Source organism: Bufo gargarizans, chromosome 9, assembly GCF_014858855.1.
Source record: "Bufo gargarizans isolate SCDJY-AF-19 chromosome 9, ASM1485885v1, whole genome shotgun sequence".
Taxonomy (NCBI): domain Eukaryota; kingdom Metazoa; phylum Chordata; class Amphibia; order Anura; family Bufonidae; genus Bufo; species Bufo gargarizans.
Genome location: NC_058088.1, coordinates 84,618,398 through 84,633,174, shown reverse-complemented (window position 1 = coordinate 84,633,174; position 14,777 = coordinate 84,618,398). Strand labels below are relative to the sequence as shown.

General features: G+C 40.5%; 1 protein-coding gene across 3 annotated transcripts in view; it reads right to left on the bottom strand.

Moving 5' to 3' along the window:
* CAPN6 (calpain 6) overlaps positions 1-14,777 on the bottom strand; it is a 154,347-nt gene that overhangs the window by 19,001 nt on the left and 120,569 nt on the right. For all 3 annotated transcript variants that reach the window (XM_044268242.1, XM_044268241.1, XM_044268243.1), the window contains 3 exons: positions 4,779-4,972; positions 3,386-3,463; positions 1,636-1,831 (listed from right to left, as the gene is read on the bottom strand). In XM_044268242.1, the coding sequence (XP_044124177.1) occupies positions 1,636-1,831; positions 3,386-3,463; positions 4,779-4,972 (468 nt within the window). The remainder of the gene's footprint in view (positions 1-1,635; positions 1,832-3,385; positions 3,464-4,778; positions 4,973-14,777) is intronic.

Genomic DNA, 14,777 nt, shown 5'->3' with positions numbered 1-14,777 from the left:
TTTTGAAAGAAAATGCCTCTTTCTTCACTTACCAGAGTCATTTTTACCAGAGGCCCCTACACATGACTGACTATTGAATTGTCTGTAACAGTTCAGAATCTCTGCACTCACTGAAAAGCCATAATGATTACTAGTATGTTTTTTCAGAGCTTCTCACTGGGGGATATTATTGCCTAGAGGCTGTGTGATGGAGAGAGGAGAAGGGGGGAGAGGGAGGCTGCCTGCACACATAAAAAAATTATAGAGGCTCTCTTGCTGACAGATTATCATTTAGGCTACTTTCCCACTTGCATTATTAATTCCAGAATTGAGATCTGGCAGAGGATCTCAATACCGCAACTGAACAGATCAGTTTTGATTTCGCACATCAGGATGCATCCGTTCCATTAAGATGTGGTTGTGTGAAATCAAAATGGAAAAAAACGGGTCCTCCACTAAATACATTGCAAGTCAATGAGTGACGGATCAGGTTTTTTAGGCTCCTAAAAATGGTTCAGTCACCATTGACTTACCTTGATTACAGTGGTGGGTCCATTTTTATGACCGGACACAAAATAACAGCTTGCAGGGTTTTGTGTCTGGTCACAAAACACAATGCCACCAGAACTGAAGACATCTTAATACATCCTGAACTGATCTCTTTCCATTCAGAATGCATGCGGAGTAAACGGAAAGTTTTTTTTTTTTTTTGCAGTATTGAGATTTTCTGCCGGATCTCAATACTGGAAAACAACAACGCAAGTGTGAAAGTAGCCTAAGTAAGAGCTAAATTGCTCAGTGTTTTCAGTGCAAAAGCATAGTTTTAATGTTGAAAACACCATTGCTGTCAAGTCCTGCTCTCCCATGAAGAAAAAGATATTTGGTCTCATAATGATGGTGAAAAGAACATGCGAAGAACTCGGAAGAACACAGAACAATGATCAGGACCACTTAAGGAAAAGCTGTCAAATAGTGATGGAGCTTACTGAAAAATACATCCTATAGGTGACAGTGTGTTCATAAATACTGCAATTACTACCGGTAAATACACACAGCGGCTTATTCTGAGAATGCACCTGGAATCATAGTAATAAAGGTAATGGAAAGTACAATTATGCTTGGTATACTTGAAAGGAAAAATGCACGAGAATAACCAGCATTAAGATGGGTGGGTAGGATCATGACCATTGAACACTGACCAGGGCCGAAATGGAAAAAAAGACATTCTGGAAAAATACTGTTCATATGTTTACCTGGAATCAACATGATCTACTCATCAGTCATCCAATTTACCATGGAAGTATGCGTGACAACTTTATGTATAATACACAATAGGTCTATACATGATGCTGAGGATTTAACTTGTTAAAAAGAATTTTCTAGCAATTTACCTAATTTCCCTTTTGCACTTTTATAACCCATTGCTTATTGTGTGTGAGAGAAGGCATTGGGGATAAATAAAAGTAATAACTGATTCGCCTTGAGGAGGCATTAGTGCAAGGCTCGATATGCCACGTATGCAGTCTGTACGGCTACAGAGGCCTGTGAACAAAGGGGTCCAACTGTCCGCCATCTATCCTAAAATGTGTGACATGCACTTGGCGGGCCCTTACCACCATATGATAAGCGGTCTCTAACATACAGGCTGGCAGTCACCTGTGGATTCTGAAAAAATGTACTTTTATTATTGAAGCATCCTCCGGAGCGATTCAGCAGAGCGTCAGCATTGTTAGTCCATTTTCCGCGATCCTCCCCCTTCTCCCATGTTTTATGTTGGCTAAAATATGAAGTGTTTATCATACGGCAGACATCGGCGTGAGTGAAGTTACTGCACCAGTCCTCGAACGTCATCCTACAGGAAAGAGAACAGCACAAACTCACCAAGAAATTACCGAGAAACAAATGCAATAAACCAATTGAAGGGGTCAGACATTTTTATTCTCTCTCTTTTTTAATTGTATTGTTCTTTTTCTGCTTTTTAAACTATGTTACTGTCTATGACCTGAGCTACATATATATAATCTACAAATAGGCTTCCAGTTGTATCAAAGAGGTTTTCTAGGATTACATTATCGATGAACTACTGGCATAGACCATTAATAGGAGATTCTTCCCATCCCTGCAGATTAGTTCATTGAAGGGGCAGCAGATTTTGGGCAAGCATTGCCTCTTCATTGCATAAACCGGCATACTGTATTAGTGGCTGTGCTCCATACGGCATACGGGTGTACGGAGAAATCTCGCCAATAAATAGGCTTCAGCACTTGCCTTAAAACAGCTATTTGGCTGGTGTTGCAAGAGTCAAGCATCCATCAGTTTACAATTGATAGCCCATCCTAAAAGACCCTTTTACCTTATATGATTCTTAATAATGCTGAGTTAACAGTAAATCTACAAAATAATATTTAGCTTAAAGCTTCAGTGTCCAGAGCAAAAAGTACCCAACCAAATGACCTTCCATGATGCCATGTACGGGTGTTGCATTGTCTGTTATGTTCAAAGAGAAGACTATGCATTCACAGAATACTGCACTTGAAGCTTTCCACAATTTTTGCAATCGGTATTTGTAGAGGTGTAATAAGTAATCATTACAAAACATAACAAAACTTTGAAGGGAACCTGTCACCAGGAAAATGCAGTGTAATCTGCAGGCAGCATGGTACAGAGCAGGAGGAGCTGAGCAGACTGATATATACCGGTAGTTTTATCGGAAAAGATTCAGTAAAACGTGTATTTTGTTTATTTATATTCCTGCTCATTCCGGGCTTTGAAGTCCAGGAGACGGTCCTATCAGTGACTGACAGCCTTCCCTCTATGGGGGTGTATACAGAGAGCTGTCAGTCACTGATAGGACCGAACCCTTGACTTCAAAGCCCAGAATGGGCAGGAACTCAAATTAATAAAATCTTTTCTCCTAAAACTATAGATCAATCTGCTCAGCTCTTCCTGGTCTATAAAATGCTGCCTGCAGCTCAGACACCATGTTCAACATGACAGATTCCCTTTAAGTATAGCCCCAAATCCATTAGGACACACAGGGTTTTTCCATGTATCTTTTCCCTATTGCCTCGGTCTCGTCTCACTTTCACTAACTGTACCTTCCCTAGGGGTGAAGATTGCCCCCCCCCCTTAGTTTCTGGGTCCCACAGCAACCGCTTTGCCTGCCACCCTATAAGTTATGAACATACTGACTGGTATGCTAGGAATGTGCGCTAAGACTTCTATGCACCCATCCTGTTTGGAATGTATCCTTACATTCTGAACATTATCCATTTACTTAGGTGTGGTCAAAAATATATAAGCCTCCCTTGCAAAAGAAAAATAGACAAGAACAAACCCTGCATGTAATGCTTATGGGCACTACAGGTGGTCTGATTTCAGTATACTGTTGGCGTCCAATTCTCACCAGAACTCGCCATCATTCTGCATAGTCAGTCCGAGTTTTCCTTTCTCCGATTTGCTCACTTTTTTCCACTCTTCAGATCTTCAAGACAAAATAAAAAGGGATTCCTTATATCTCCTTCCCATCTAAGGAGAACTATAATTGTTTGCTCTTGAACTTCACTTTCAAGGAAGAAATTTCCTTCAGGCAATATGACAAAGACGAATAAATGCAGTGGATTGTGACATATTAGCTCTGCCAACATTAAAGTAAGTGGCTTAGCAAGGCATAATGTTTGCTGGTTCTTTTGGCAGGACTAAAATTTTGACATCTGTCTTAAATAAAGTTATATATCATTGCTTAGCAATTTTCAATCTAAGGTCTAATGCTGCATAGGCAATATCCTCTTCTACTACTAGCTAAGCACAATATAACAGGTCACTTGCTCTGGTTTAAAAAGCATTTGTCAGTAGGATTAACCTTATTAAACCAGGCATATAGGCTGGAAGGGTTGATGATGCTGACAAAAACAATATCCTGATGATGTATTTCTGTGGTTCCATTCCCCAGAGAAGCACGTTTTTATTGATATGTAAATAAGCTAAATGGAGCACCAGGAGCTGGCCAGAGCTCTCGGAGCACCAGTTAGTAACACCCCTGCAGCATTAGTCCCTCCCTTTTACCCTTTATTGAATAGGCAAGATATTTTGTCTAGCCCTGTCTTCCTGCGCCATACCTCCTGATCTAGGTGAAGTTGATCTTCTGCTGCTCTCCAAGCAGCGCAGATTCCAACTGGGCAAGCAATTAGACCGTGGTACACGGCACATACGCGAGAAGACGGGGCTCCGTGGTTGCTAAGTTGGAATCTGCATTGCTTGGAGAGCAGCAGCAGATCCAAAGCCTACATGCTGAGAACGGGAGGCATGACACAGGTGAAAGAATACAGGGCTAAACGAGATGTCTAGCCCTGTCATACCTGGGGAAGTGGGAAGATGTATGGCTGTCACTAACTGGTGCTCCAGAGGCTCTGACCAGCCTCTTGGTGCTCCAATAAGCTAATTTACATATCGATAAAAACATGTTTTTGGGGGAAATGGAACCACAGAAATATACAGATGTAGCAGGGTTAGCACTCAAGCTCTTAACTCAAATTTCTTAAATCATCATGTTATCATGAAACAAAAGCCATTGAAAAGCAATTGAAGGTGTTTGCTTAGTTTAGATAACACATCTCAGAAAGCTTGAGTATTAACTCTATTGCATCGGTATAACCAGGGTATCGTTTTTGTCAGCATGATCAACCCTACCAGGCTATATGCCTGGTTTAATATGATTGATCATGCTGACAGATGCTCTTTAATGAATATTGTATACAATGCAACATATTAGTAAATTATGTCAATTGCATTTTACATACTCATCATTCCATGTGCCTCTCCACTCTCTCTTTCCCCATGGGTTCCTCATTCTGATCATGAATAATTTGGTGGTCTTTCCAAAACAAAGAGTCTCCTCTCCCAGAGTCATCTTCTTTATGTCAGTCACTGAGTATGCATGTCCTTTGATAAGTCCCATTGGAGTAACTGTCTCCACATCCCTGGAGGAGGCAGCCTAAGGAGAGAATGAGAAATATGTATCAGATCAACACATATAAAATAAACACCTTGCATACTCTATCACACCAGCTTTTTACAGATAGTACAACAGTATTGTGCACTAATTGGATTGTGGCAGGCGCAGCACTATGAAGTGCCTTTGCACTGTGACATTAGAATGATTTTGATATCTCTGACTTTTCAGTCTAACCAGACTGTCTGTTACTCTGTAATTCCTCTAGCGCCATTCTATGGAAACAGTAGGTTTAACGAGAACACCAAATGCTTGAAATAACTTCTTAATTAACTTCAAATTTTCTTCATATATAACACTGCCGCCTCTTCAGCAGATAGTCCATGTACATAACACGTGTTGAAAAGATATCACAAAATGGCGGTATGCATAAGATGGTGGTTTAACTGTTCAATCTTGTCATTCAACATAAAATGGTGGATATATATCTCTCTTGAGTATCTGTACTCTCTTTAAGTTATTTAAGCACTTCATAATCTCTCCAAGAGGTATATCTGAGGTCTAACTAATAGTTCTACTTGCTGAATTTGGTCACAATTTGCAGTATGCAGTTAGCTGTAACTATTTGAAGATTTGTTGAGTATGATCTGGTATGGTTGTATGCAATTTGGATTGCAATATGGAATTTAAATGGTTGCAAATGTTTGTATGGTATTTGTAGTTTGCAATTGGTGAAACTGTAAGTAAACACACATTTGAATAACCAGTTCAGTATACAGTTCTAATCATTATACTAACAATAGGAACATTATATAACTGTTTTAAATACCTATTTTGGCCTCTTGCTTTCATAAAACCCAGCTCTAAGTGGAGTGAATGTCTGTTTAGCTTCTCTCCTCTGGTGTAATTATTCTAGCAGCTCCTGCTAGGGGAATTTCCCACACGGGCTGTGTGTGAGGCTGGCTGTGATTGGTTAAAACTCCTGCTGTGTCTGAGGCTGGCTGTGATTGGCCAAGACTCCTGCCCAGCAACAACAGTATAACAGTTTTGGGACTATGGTCCCTTCCTCAGTGGTAGACAGTGTACACTGTCTACCACTGAGGAAGGGACCGTAGTCCCGAAACGCGTTTGGTGCTAAAGACAGTATTCGAACTCAAGCCATTGCACATTAAAGGGATTCTGTCACCAGGTTTCACCCCTCCAGATAAAAATATGGTTATGTTCAGGGAGCTTTAACCATTCCTAATGTGGTCTTATAAATGTAATCTGTAGGCTCATTTTGCTAAAAATACGCTATTACTAACCTGTCATTCATAAGAATAAGGTGCCCAAGGGGATGTAAATGGCTCCAAGCTGCCGCCCGCACCCGCTGCCGTTCGTGCCCAGCGCCGCTTCATAATCTTCTGTGACGCCTCCTGCTCTCTCTCCCTCCCCCTCCTCCTGCTGTAAGATCACTGTGACGCCTCCCCCCTCCTCCGGCTGTAAGATTGCTGAGACGCCTCCAGCTCTCCCTCCCTCCCCCCTCCTCCTGCTGTAACATTGCGATGTTACAGCAGGAGGAGGAGGGGGAGGGAGGGAGAGCGGGAGGCATCACAGCAATCTTACAGCAGGAGGGGGGGGGGAGAGCTGGAGGCATCACAGCAATCTTACAGCAGGAGGAGGGGGGAGGTGTCACAGCAATCTTACAGCAGGAGGAGGAGGGAGGGAGAGAGAGCAGGAGGCGTCACAGAAAATTATGAGGCGGCGCTGGGCACGAACGGCAACGGGTGCGGGCGGCAGCTTGGAGCCATTTACATCCCCTTGGGCACCTTATTTTTATGAATGACAGGTTAGTAATAGCGTATTTTTAGCAAAATGAGCCTACAGATTACATTTATAAGACCACATTGGGAATGGTTAAAGCTCCCTGAACATAACCATATTTTTATCTGGAGGGGGTGAAACCTGGTGACAGAATCCCTTTAAATGGACTGTTTGCTAAATATGAAATACTCGAATACACTAAGGTAGCTACCAGACTATAATTGAGAATTAGTATCCATGAGCTAAAGCGCTGCAGAAAAGAGAACGGTGAACCCAGTACACATGGGACGCCACGAGGGACGCTGACTGGAGCGCTTACCATTGCAAGCATCGCTTATCATCACAAGCATCGCAGGATACATGCAATATTCTACCAAGTCCTCAGGAGGGTAATGTAGCCCTTGTGGCAAATATACAGCTTTATAAACATAATGCCTCAAGGGGTAATATATGCCGATAAATGATTATACCAAGCACGGCGGCATTTACAATCTAACCTCAGCGATAAAACAGTGGTAACCTACGGGGGACTACAGAGATGTCTGGATACTGTATACACACATATATATATATATATATATATATATATACCCCTGATATCAATACCCCTGACAATTCAGTGAACTACGTTGCTGTCGGTTAAATTCCACTGAGGGTGATTGATATAAAGGTCTATAGGAGGACACTTTGAATTTCAATTTTGCGTACCTTGCAGTTTTACTGATATCCTGGCAGAATTATCATATTGCAATATAGCGGGACTGGTTATTAATGTGATTATCAGGAAGAATCTGGAATAGACGTCCATTTTTTTTTTTTTTCAGCGTCCTCCAATTCACAAAATTTTTTCATTACCTTTTTTTATAAATATATATACAAACCGGATTCCAAAAAAAGTTGGGACACTATACAAATCGTGAATAAAAACTGAATGCAATAATGTGGAGGTGCCAACTTCTAATATTTTATTCGGAACATAGAACATAAATCACGGAACAAAAGTTTAAACTGAGAAAATTTACCATTTTAAGGGAAAAATATGTTGAATCAGAATTTCATGGTGTCAACAAATCCCCAAAAAGTTGGGACAAGGCCATTTTCACCACTGTGTGGCATCTCCCCTTCTTCTTACAACACTCAACAGACGTCTGGGGACCGAGGAGACCAGTTTCTCAAGTTTAGAAATAGGAATGCTCTCCCATTCTTGTCTAATACAGGCCTCTAACTGTTCAATCGTCTCGGGCCTTCTTTGTTGCACCTTCCTCTTTATGATGCGCCAAATGTTCTCTATAGGTGAAAGATCTGGACTGCAGACTGGCCATTTCAGTATCCGGATCCTTCTCCTACGCAGCCATGATGTTGTGATTGATGCAGAATGTGGTCTGGCATTATCTTGTTGAAAAATGCAGGGTCAAGAGATGACGTCTGGATGGGAACATATGTTGTTCTAGAACCTGAATATATTTTTCTGCATTGATGGTGCCTTTCCAGACATGCAAGCTGCCCATGCCACACGCATTCATGCAACCCCATACCATCAGAGATGCAGGCTTCTGAACTGAGCGTTGATAACAACTTGGGTTGTCCTTGTCCTCTTTGGTCCGCATGACATGGCGTCCCAGATTTCCAAAAAGAACTTCGAATCGTGACTCGTCTGACCACAGAACAGTCTTCCATTTTGCCACACTCCATTTTAAATGATCCCTGGCCCAGTGAAAACGCCTGAGCTTGTGGATCTTGCTTAGAAATGGCTTCTTCTTTGCACTGTAGAGTTTCAGCTGGCAACGGCGGATGGCACGGTGGATTGTGTTCACTGACAATGGTTTCTGGAAGTATTCCTGAGCCCATTCTGTGATTTCCTTTACAGTAGCAGTCCTGTTTGTGGTGCAGTGTTGTTTAAGGGCCCAGAGATCACGGGCATCCAGTATGGTTTTACGGCCTTGACCCTTACGCACAGAGATTGTTCCAGATTCTCTGAATCTTCGGATGATGTTATGCACAGTTGATAATGATAGATGCAAAGTCTTTGCAATTTTTCGCTGGGTAACACCTTTCTGATATTGCTCCACTATCTTTCTGTGCAACATTGTAGGGAATTGGTGATCCTCTACCCATCTTGGCTTCTGAGATACACTGCCACTCTGAGAAGCTCTTTTTATACCCAATCATGTTGCCAATTGACCTAATTAGTGTTAATTGGTCTTCCAGCTCTTCGTTATTCTCAAATTTACTTTTTCCAGCCTCTTATTGCTACTTGTCCCAACTTTTTGGGGATTTGTTGACACCGTGAAAATTTGAATCAACGTATTTTTCCTTTAAAATGATACATTTACTCGGATTAAACGTTTGATCTGTCATCTACGTTCTACTACAAATAAAATATTGACATTTGCCATCTCCACATCATTGCATTCAGTTTTTATTCACAATTTGTTTAGTGTCCCAACTTTTTTGGAATCCGGTTTGTATTATATTTGTGTTATTCTGTATAATCAATTTCTGCAATCTTTTGTGGACGCAATTGGGTTGATGCTCAATATATAACAGTTATATGACATCCAAACATGAAGTCACTGTAAAAAACTCTGCTTTTGTCTTTAACACACAAACATAGGAACTGTATTAGGTTATTGGCAGGTCTAGCTATATAAACATATGAACTATATTAGCAACCTAGGACTGATCTTAGCTGGCGAGCTATACTCCCACCAAAATTACCTATAATTCTATGTTCTTAGTGGTAGGACTTAAAGGTATCCTGTCACCGGGATTTTGTGTATAGAGCTGAGGACATGGGCTGCTAGATGACCGCTAGCACATCTGCAATACCCAGTTCCCATAGCTCTGTGTGCTTTTATTGTGTAAAAAAAACTATTTGATACATATGCAAATTAACCTGAGATGAGCTTCTCTGGTCACACAAGTAAGATATGACTCTTATGTTAATTTGCATAAAAGGCAGGAAGTACAAAAATGCATAATACTTATTGAATTCGTCTGCAAATAAAATTAAAAGTGTCATTTATGTGTTTAGGGAAACACAATGAACATTTAGAAACGCTCAGTGAGGGTAGCATAGTAGAGGGTGACAGGTTCCCCTTAAACAAGAATTGGAGGAATTTTCCATCAGGTTCTCAACTTCCAAGTGTCTTTTATCACTCTCAAGTAGAACAACTAACTTCTGTATAGGACGTTCCAACTTGAGTGGAGTAGTGAGACTTTTGTCAAGTTTTGAGTCTCCTATTTGTAACAACACTCTTCTTATTAGTTTGTCTTCATCTTTTTGAACTTCTAGAACTTTGGCCAATTTTCATTAACTTCTAGGTAAATCTACTTCTTTCACTAACACTATCTTAGCATAAGATTGGCTAAGTACTCTTTTCTCCATCTATTCCAAATTGGTTCTGATAGATATTGAACTCTTCACCATTTCCTTTTGGCATATAACTCCTCTTTGGTGAACTTGCTAGGTGGTGGCTGTATGTAATCAGACTTAAGGTGAAGTAGATGGTTGGGAGTTAAAAGGTCCAAACTTGTTGGATTGTTGATGTTATCAACTGTAAGTGGATAACTGTTAACAACAGACATTACTTTATAGACTAGGGTCCTAAGTGAAGCATCATCTATTCTTCCGACGTTCTTTTTCAACACTGAACTTAACACATTTCTTACAGTTCTGATTTGTCTTTCCCAAACTCCTCCTGTATGGCTTGCATGTGGAGCATTCATATGAAAATCACACTGTTTCTCTAGCAAATACTCAGTTACCTTTTCTTTATCGATCTCTTTTAGAGCTTTCTTTAATTCATTTTTTGCTCTGACAAAATTAGATACTTGGTCAGATCTAAGCTCTCTGACAGTACCTCTAACGACTATGAAACATCTCATGGCGTTGATGAATGCGTCAGTTGACATATCCTCTAACATTTACAGGTGAATTGCTCTGGAGCTCAGACATGTAAATATTAGTCCATATCTCTTGTACTCCTTGCGGTTCTGTTTGGTGATGAGTGGGCCAAAACAATCCATTCCGCTATAAAGAAATGGTGGTCATGGGTTTACACGATCTGCCGGTAAATCTGCCATTCTTTTATCCTCGGTAGGTCTACGTGCCTTTCTGCAGATACACATTTACTTATATACTTTGCTATACCTTTGCTTCCTTTCACTATCCAGTAACCACCTCCTCTCAAACAGCTTTGGGTAAAGCTTCTTCCTTGATGCAAGGATTTGTTGTGGTAGTGATCAACAATCAATCTTGTGAAGGTAGAGTTTTTGGGTAGATATGCTGGATGCTTCACTCTGCTAGGTAACGATGCATTTTCCAGTCTCCCTCCACCTTCAGTATACCATCCTGCAGAACAAGATTAAGCTTGTACAATGGGTGGTTGTTTGGAAGCCTTTTAGGTTCTTAACTAAGTCTCTTCAACTCTTCACTGTAGAATCTCTGTTGAATGAGTCTTATTACTGTTTCTTCAGCTTTCATTCTTTTTTCTACATTCAACAATTCCTTATTTCTGATTCCCTTTGACAAACGTTGAAATTGAGCTACTACGTTTATGACTGTATTCAATTTTGAACATCTGGCTAGTCCTTCAAGTATGTCATCTTGACACTTGGCAGCAGTGCTCAATTTTTGTACAACTTTTACTTCTGGATCACCCCTAGACAATTCAGTGTAACCTTTACTGGGCATGATTTCCTTTTCCCAAAGGAACTCTGGGCCTTTGAACCAATTAGAATTTTTCAATTCTGTTACATTCATGCCTCTTGAAGCATGATCTGCTGGGTTATGCTTTGTGTCCATTTGATGCCAATTTTCTGGATTTGCTATTTCCCAAATTTTCTCAACTCTGTTGGCGACAAATATATGGAATCTTCGAGCTTTGCTATTCATGTATCCTAGGACAACTTGTGAGTCTGTCCAAAAATATTCTTCATCTATTTTCAATTCCAATTCTTCTCTCAGAAACGTGCTTACTGATGCTGAAACAGCTGCTGTAAGTTCAAGTCTTGGTATTGTCTGAATACTGGTAGGTGCAACTCTGGCCTTCCCCAAACCCAGGGAACAGTGTATCCTTTCTTCTCCTATTACTCTGATGTAGGAGCAGTGACCATAACCATAACTACTGGCATCTGAAAAGTGATGAAGTTCTATTTTTTTGTACTTTCCGAAATCATGAGGTACAAAACATCTGGGTATCTGAACTTCTCTCAAGTTTTGCAAGTCTCTTATCCCACTCTCCCACCTTGGCCTCAAAATTTCAGGTATGGGCTCGTCCCATTCCAACTTCTGTCTGAATAATTCTTGTAGTATTTCTTTTGCTTTGAGAATTACTGGGTCCAAGAATCCCAATGGATCAAATATAGAAGCCATTGCAGAAAGAATGGTACGCCTAGTTGCAACTTTCTCTTCAATAGATACTTTAAAGAAGAACTTGTCATTCTCTACATTCCATCCCAATCCAAGTACGTTCTGGACTGGAAGATGATCATAATTGAGATCTACATTCTTCATTGTTGCTGCACTTCAGAGTCACTGGTGGATTCCAGTACCTCTCTGTTGTTTGAAATAAATTTATGAAGGTGCAGGTTTCCACTTGCGCATAACTCTTGGCTTTCTTTCACTAGTTTGATTGCACATTCTGTGGACTCTAGACTTATGAGACCATCATCTATTGTTTTTCTTCAGAAAAAGTTTTTCTTCAGAAAATTTGCTGCTGATGGGAAATCCTTTTTATTCTGATTGGCCAGGTACTTCATACCATTATTGGCGCAAACCTGGAGACGATGCTGCTCCAAACAAGTGTACTTTAATTCTGTATTCTGCTAGCTCTGTATCTCCATCCTCCCACCATTGAAACGTCAGTCAGTCTCTATCTTTATTCTTCACATCAAACTGGTGGAATATCTTTTCAACGTCACACATGACCGCTATGGGATACTTTCTGAATCTACAGAGTACTCCGGGCAGAGTGTTTGTAAGATCTGGTCCTTTTAGTAGATGATCATTCAATGCAACACCATTGTACTTTGCTGAGCAATCAAATACTACTCTAATCTAATATGGTTTCTTTGAGTGGTAAACACCTTGATGTGGGATGTACCACACCTCCTTCTTTAGGTTGGTTGTTAACTTTCTCTGCATGTCCTTCTTCAAGGATACCTTCGATGAATTTCAAATAATCATTCTTGAGTTTGGGATCTCTTCCCATCCTTTTCTTCAAACATTTCAATCTTGCTAGGGGAAGATTTCTGTTATTTGGCAGACGAGGTCGCTCTCTAAAAGGTAAGGGCATTTCAAGATGACCTTGTTGATTCTGCTGAATACTTTCTTCTAGAGTGTGTACGAACTTTATGTCTTCTTGGGACACACTCTGTTCTTTAGAACTTATGTCTGCAAAGTTGGATTCAAGGATCTTGATTACTTTTGCTGGACTTACAGTTGGTAACTCTTAGACAGATATTCAATGACACAATCCTGTCACCTTGAGTTTGCAATTTGCTGTTTTCCTCCAACAACACCCCATACTAGATCAGTTTGAACAGCGTAGGGTTCACCCTTTCCTCCTGTGATTACCTTTCATGGTACAAGGCTTCGGGACAACAGTCCAACACCAAAATCCTTCAGCAGGGACATTTCATGAAATATGTCAGATAGGTGCTCCCTTTCATTGGCTGTTTCACAGGAAGGTATGCGATCTCAATCTAGAGGTATATCATCCTTTATATCAGCTGGAGATAGATCTAATGTGAAGTTTGAAAGAAGTCCTCTAACTCTCAGTCCTTTGACCCTTTGACTGTTTACTAATGTGTCTCTCTCCCTGTCATTGTGGTGAGTTTGAGCTTCACTGGTTCTGTAGCCACTTGTAATTTCTTGCAGATTTCTTGATCAATGAAGGTGATTTCACTCTGGGCATCCAGTATCGCATAGGCATATACCTTCTTATTCCTCCTTTTAGGATTTGAAATGCACACTGGTACAACCATTGATGTGCCATTGCTTTCTCCTTCCCTCACTCTGCAAGAGAATACCAATACTTTCTTTCCTTCCTCAGTATCTTTAGGTATTGAGAATTTATCTTTCTTTGGACGTTCTTCATGTAGTGGTGTAGAATGGTGTCCTTTGCAAATTCTGCATGTGGCCTTTTTCTTACACTCCTTAGTAACATGGCCTTTTCTTAGACAACCAAAACACAGTTGGTTCTCAAGTACAAACCTTTTCTTTTCATCTGGGGACTTCTCCTTTAATTGTTGGCACTTGTGTATAGAGTGGTTCTCTCCACAGAACATACACTTGAAGGTAGTCTGAACATTTGTCGGTTCTGTCTCTTTACTGATCCCAGTAGTGATTTTGAACTTGCTCTTGTAGGTATCTGGACCTTTAGCTGCTGCGTTGGTTGCAAAGCTAGTTGCTCTTGCATGTCTTATCTCTCTTGCAGGCGTTTCTTCTAAGGATTTTAAGACGTAAGATGATGTTACTGAATAACATGCTATCCGTGCTTCCTTATTGACGAACACAGAGAACTCTTTAAAACTTGGGAAGTTCTTGCCTAGATCTGTTTAGTCACATAGTGATTCCATCTAGAAGCCACTTCTTCAGGTAGCTTTCCTAGCATCCTGTAGTTTTCTAGATAGTTTTTTAGTACTTTTAGACCTTGAACATGTAGGATGGCATTGCTGCATGCTTGCAGGAAGTCACCATACTCTTAGAGTCTGAAGTGTTCTTTAGGACCTATTTTAGGCCAGTTATTCAGTTTCTCTCTAAAGGCTCTTTGTACTAAGAAAGGATGACCATATCTTGCATTTAATTTTTCCCAAGCTTGCTTGTAGGCTTCTTCGTCTTTTCTATAGAAGTTACCTTCAAGAACTTTCTTTGCATCCCCACCAACATATCTATGAAGGTAGAATAACTTGTCAACTGGACTGAAGCAATGATGCTCAATAATTCATTTCAAAACTTGCCGTCCACTCTATGAACTTCAGTACGTCTCCCGAAAATACAGTAGGCTCCAGAACGGGAAGTCTAGTTAGGACTGTTCTC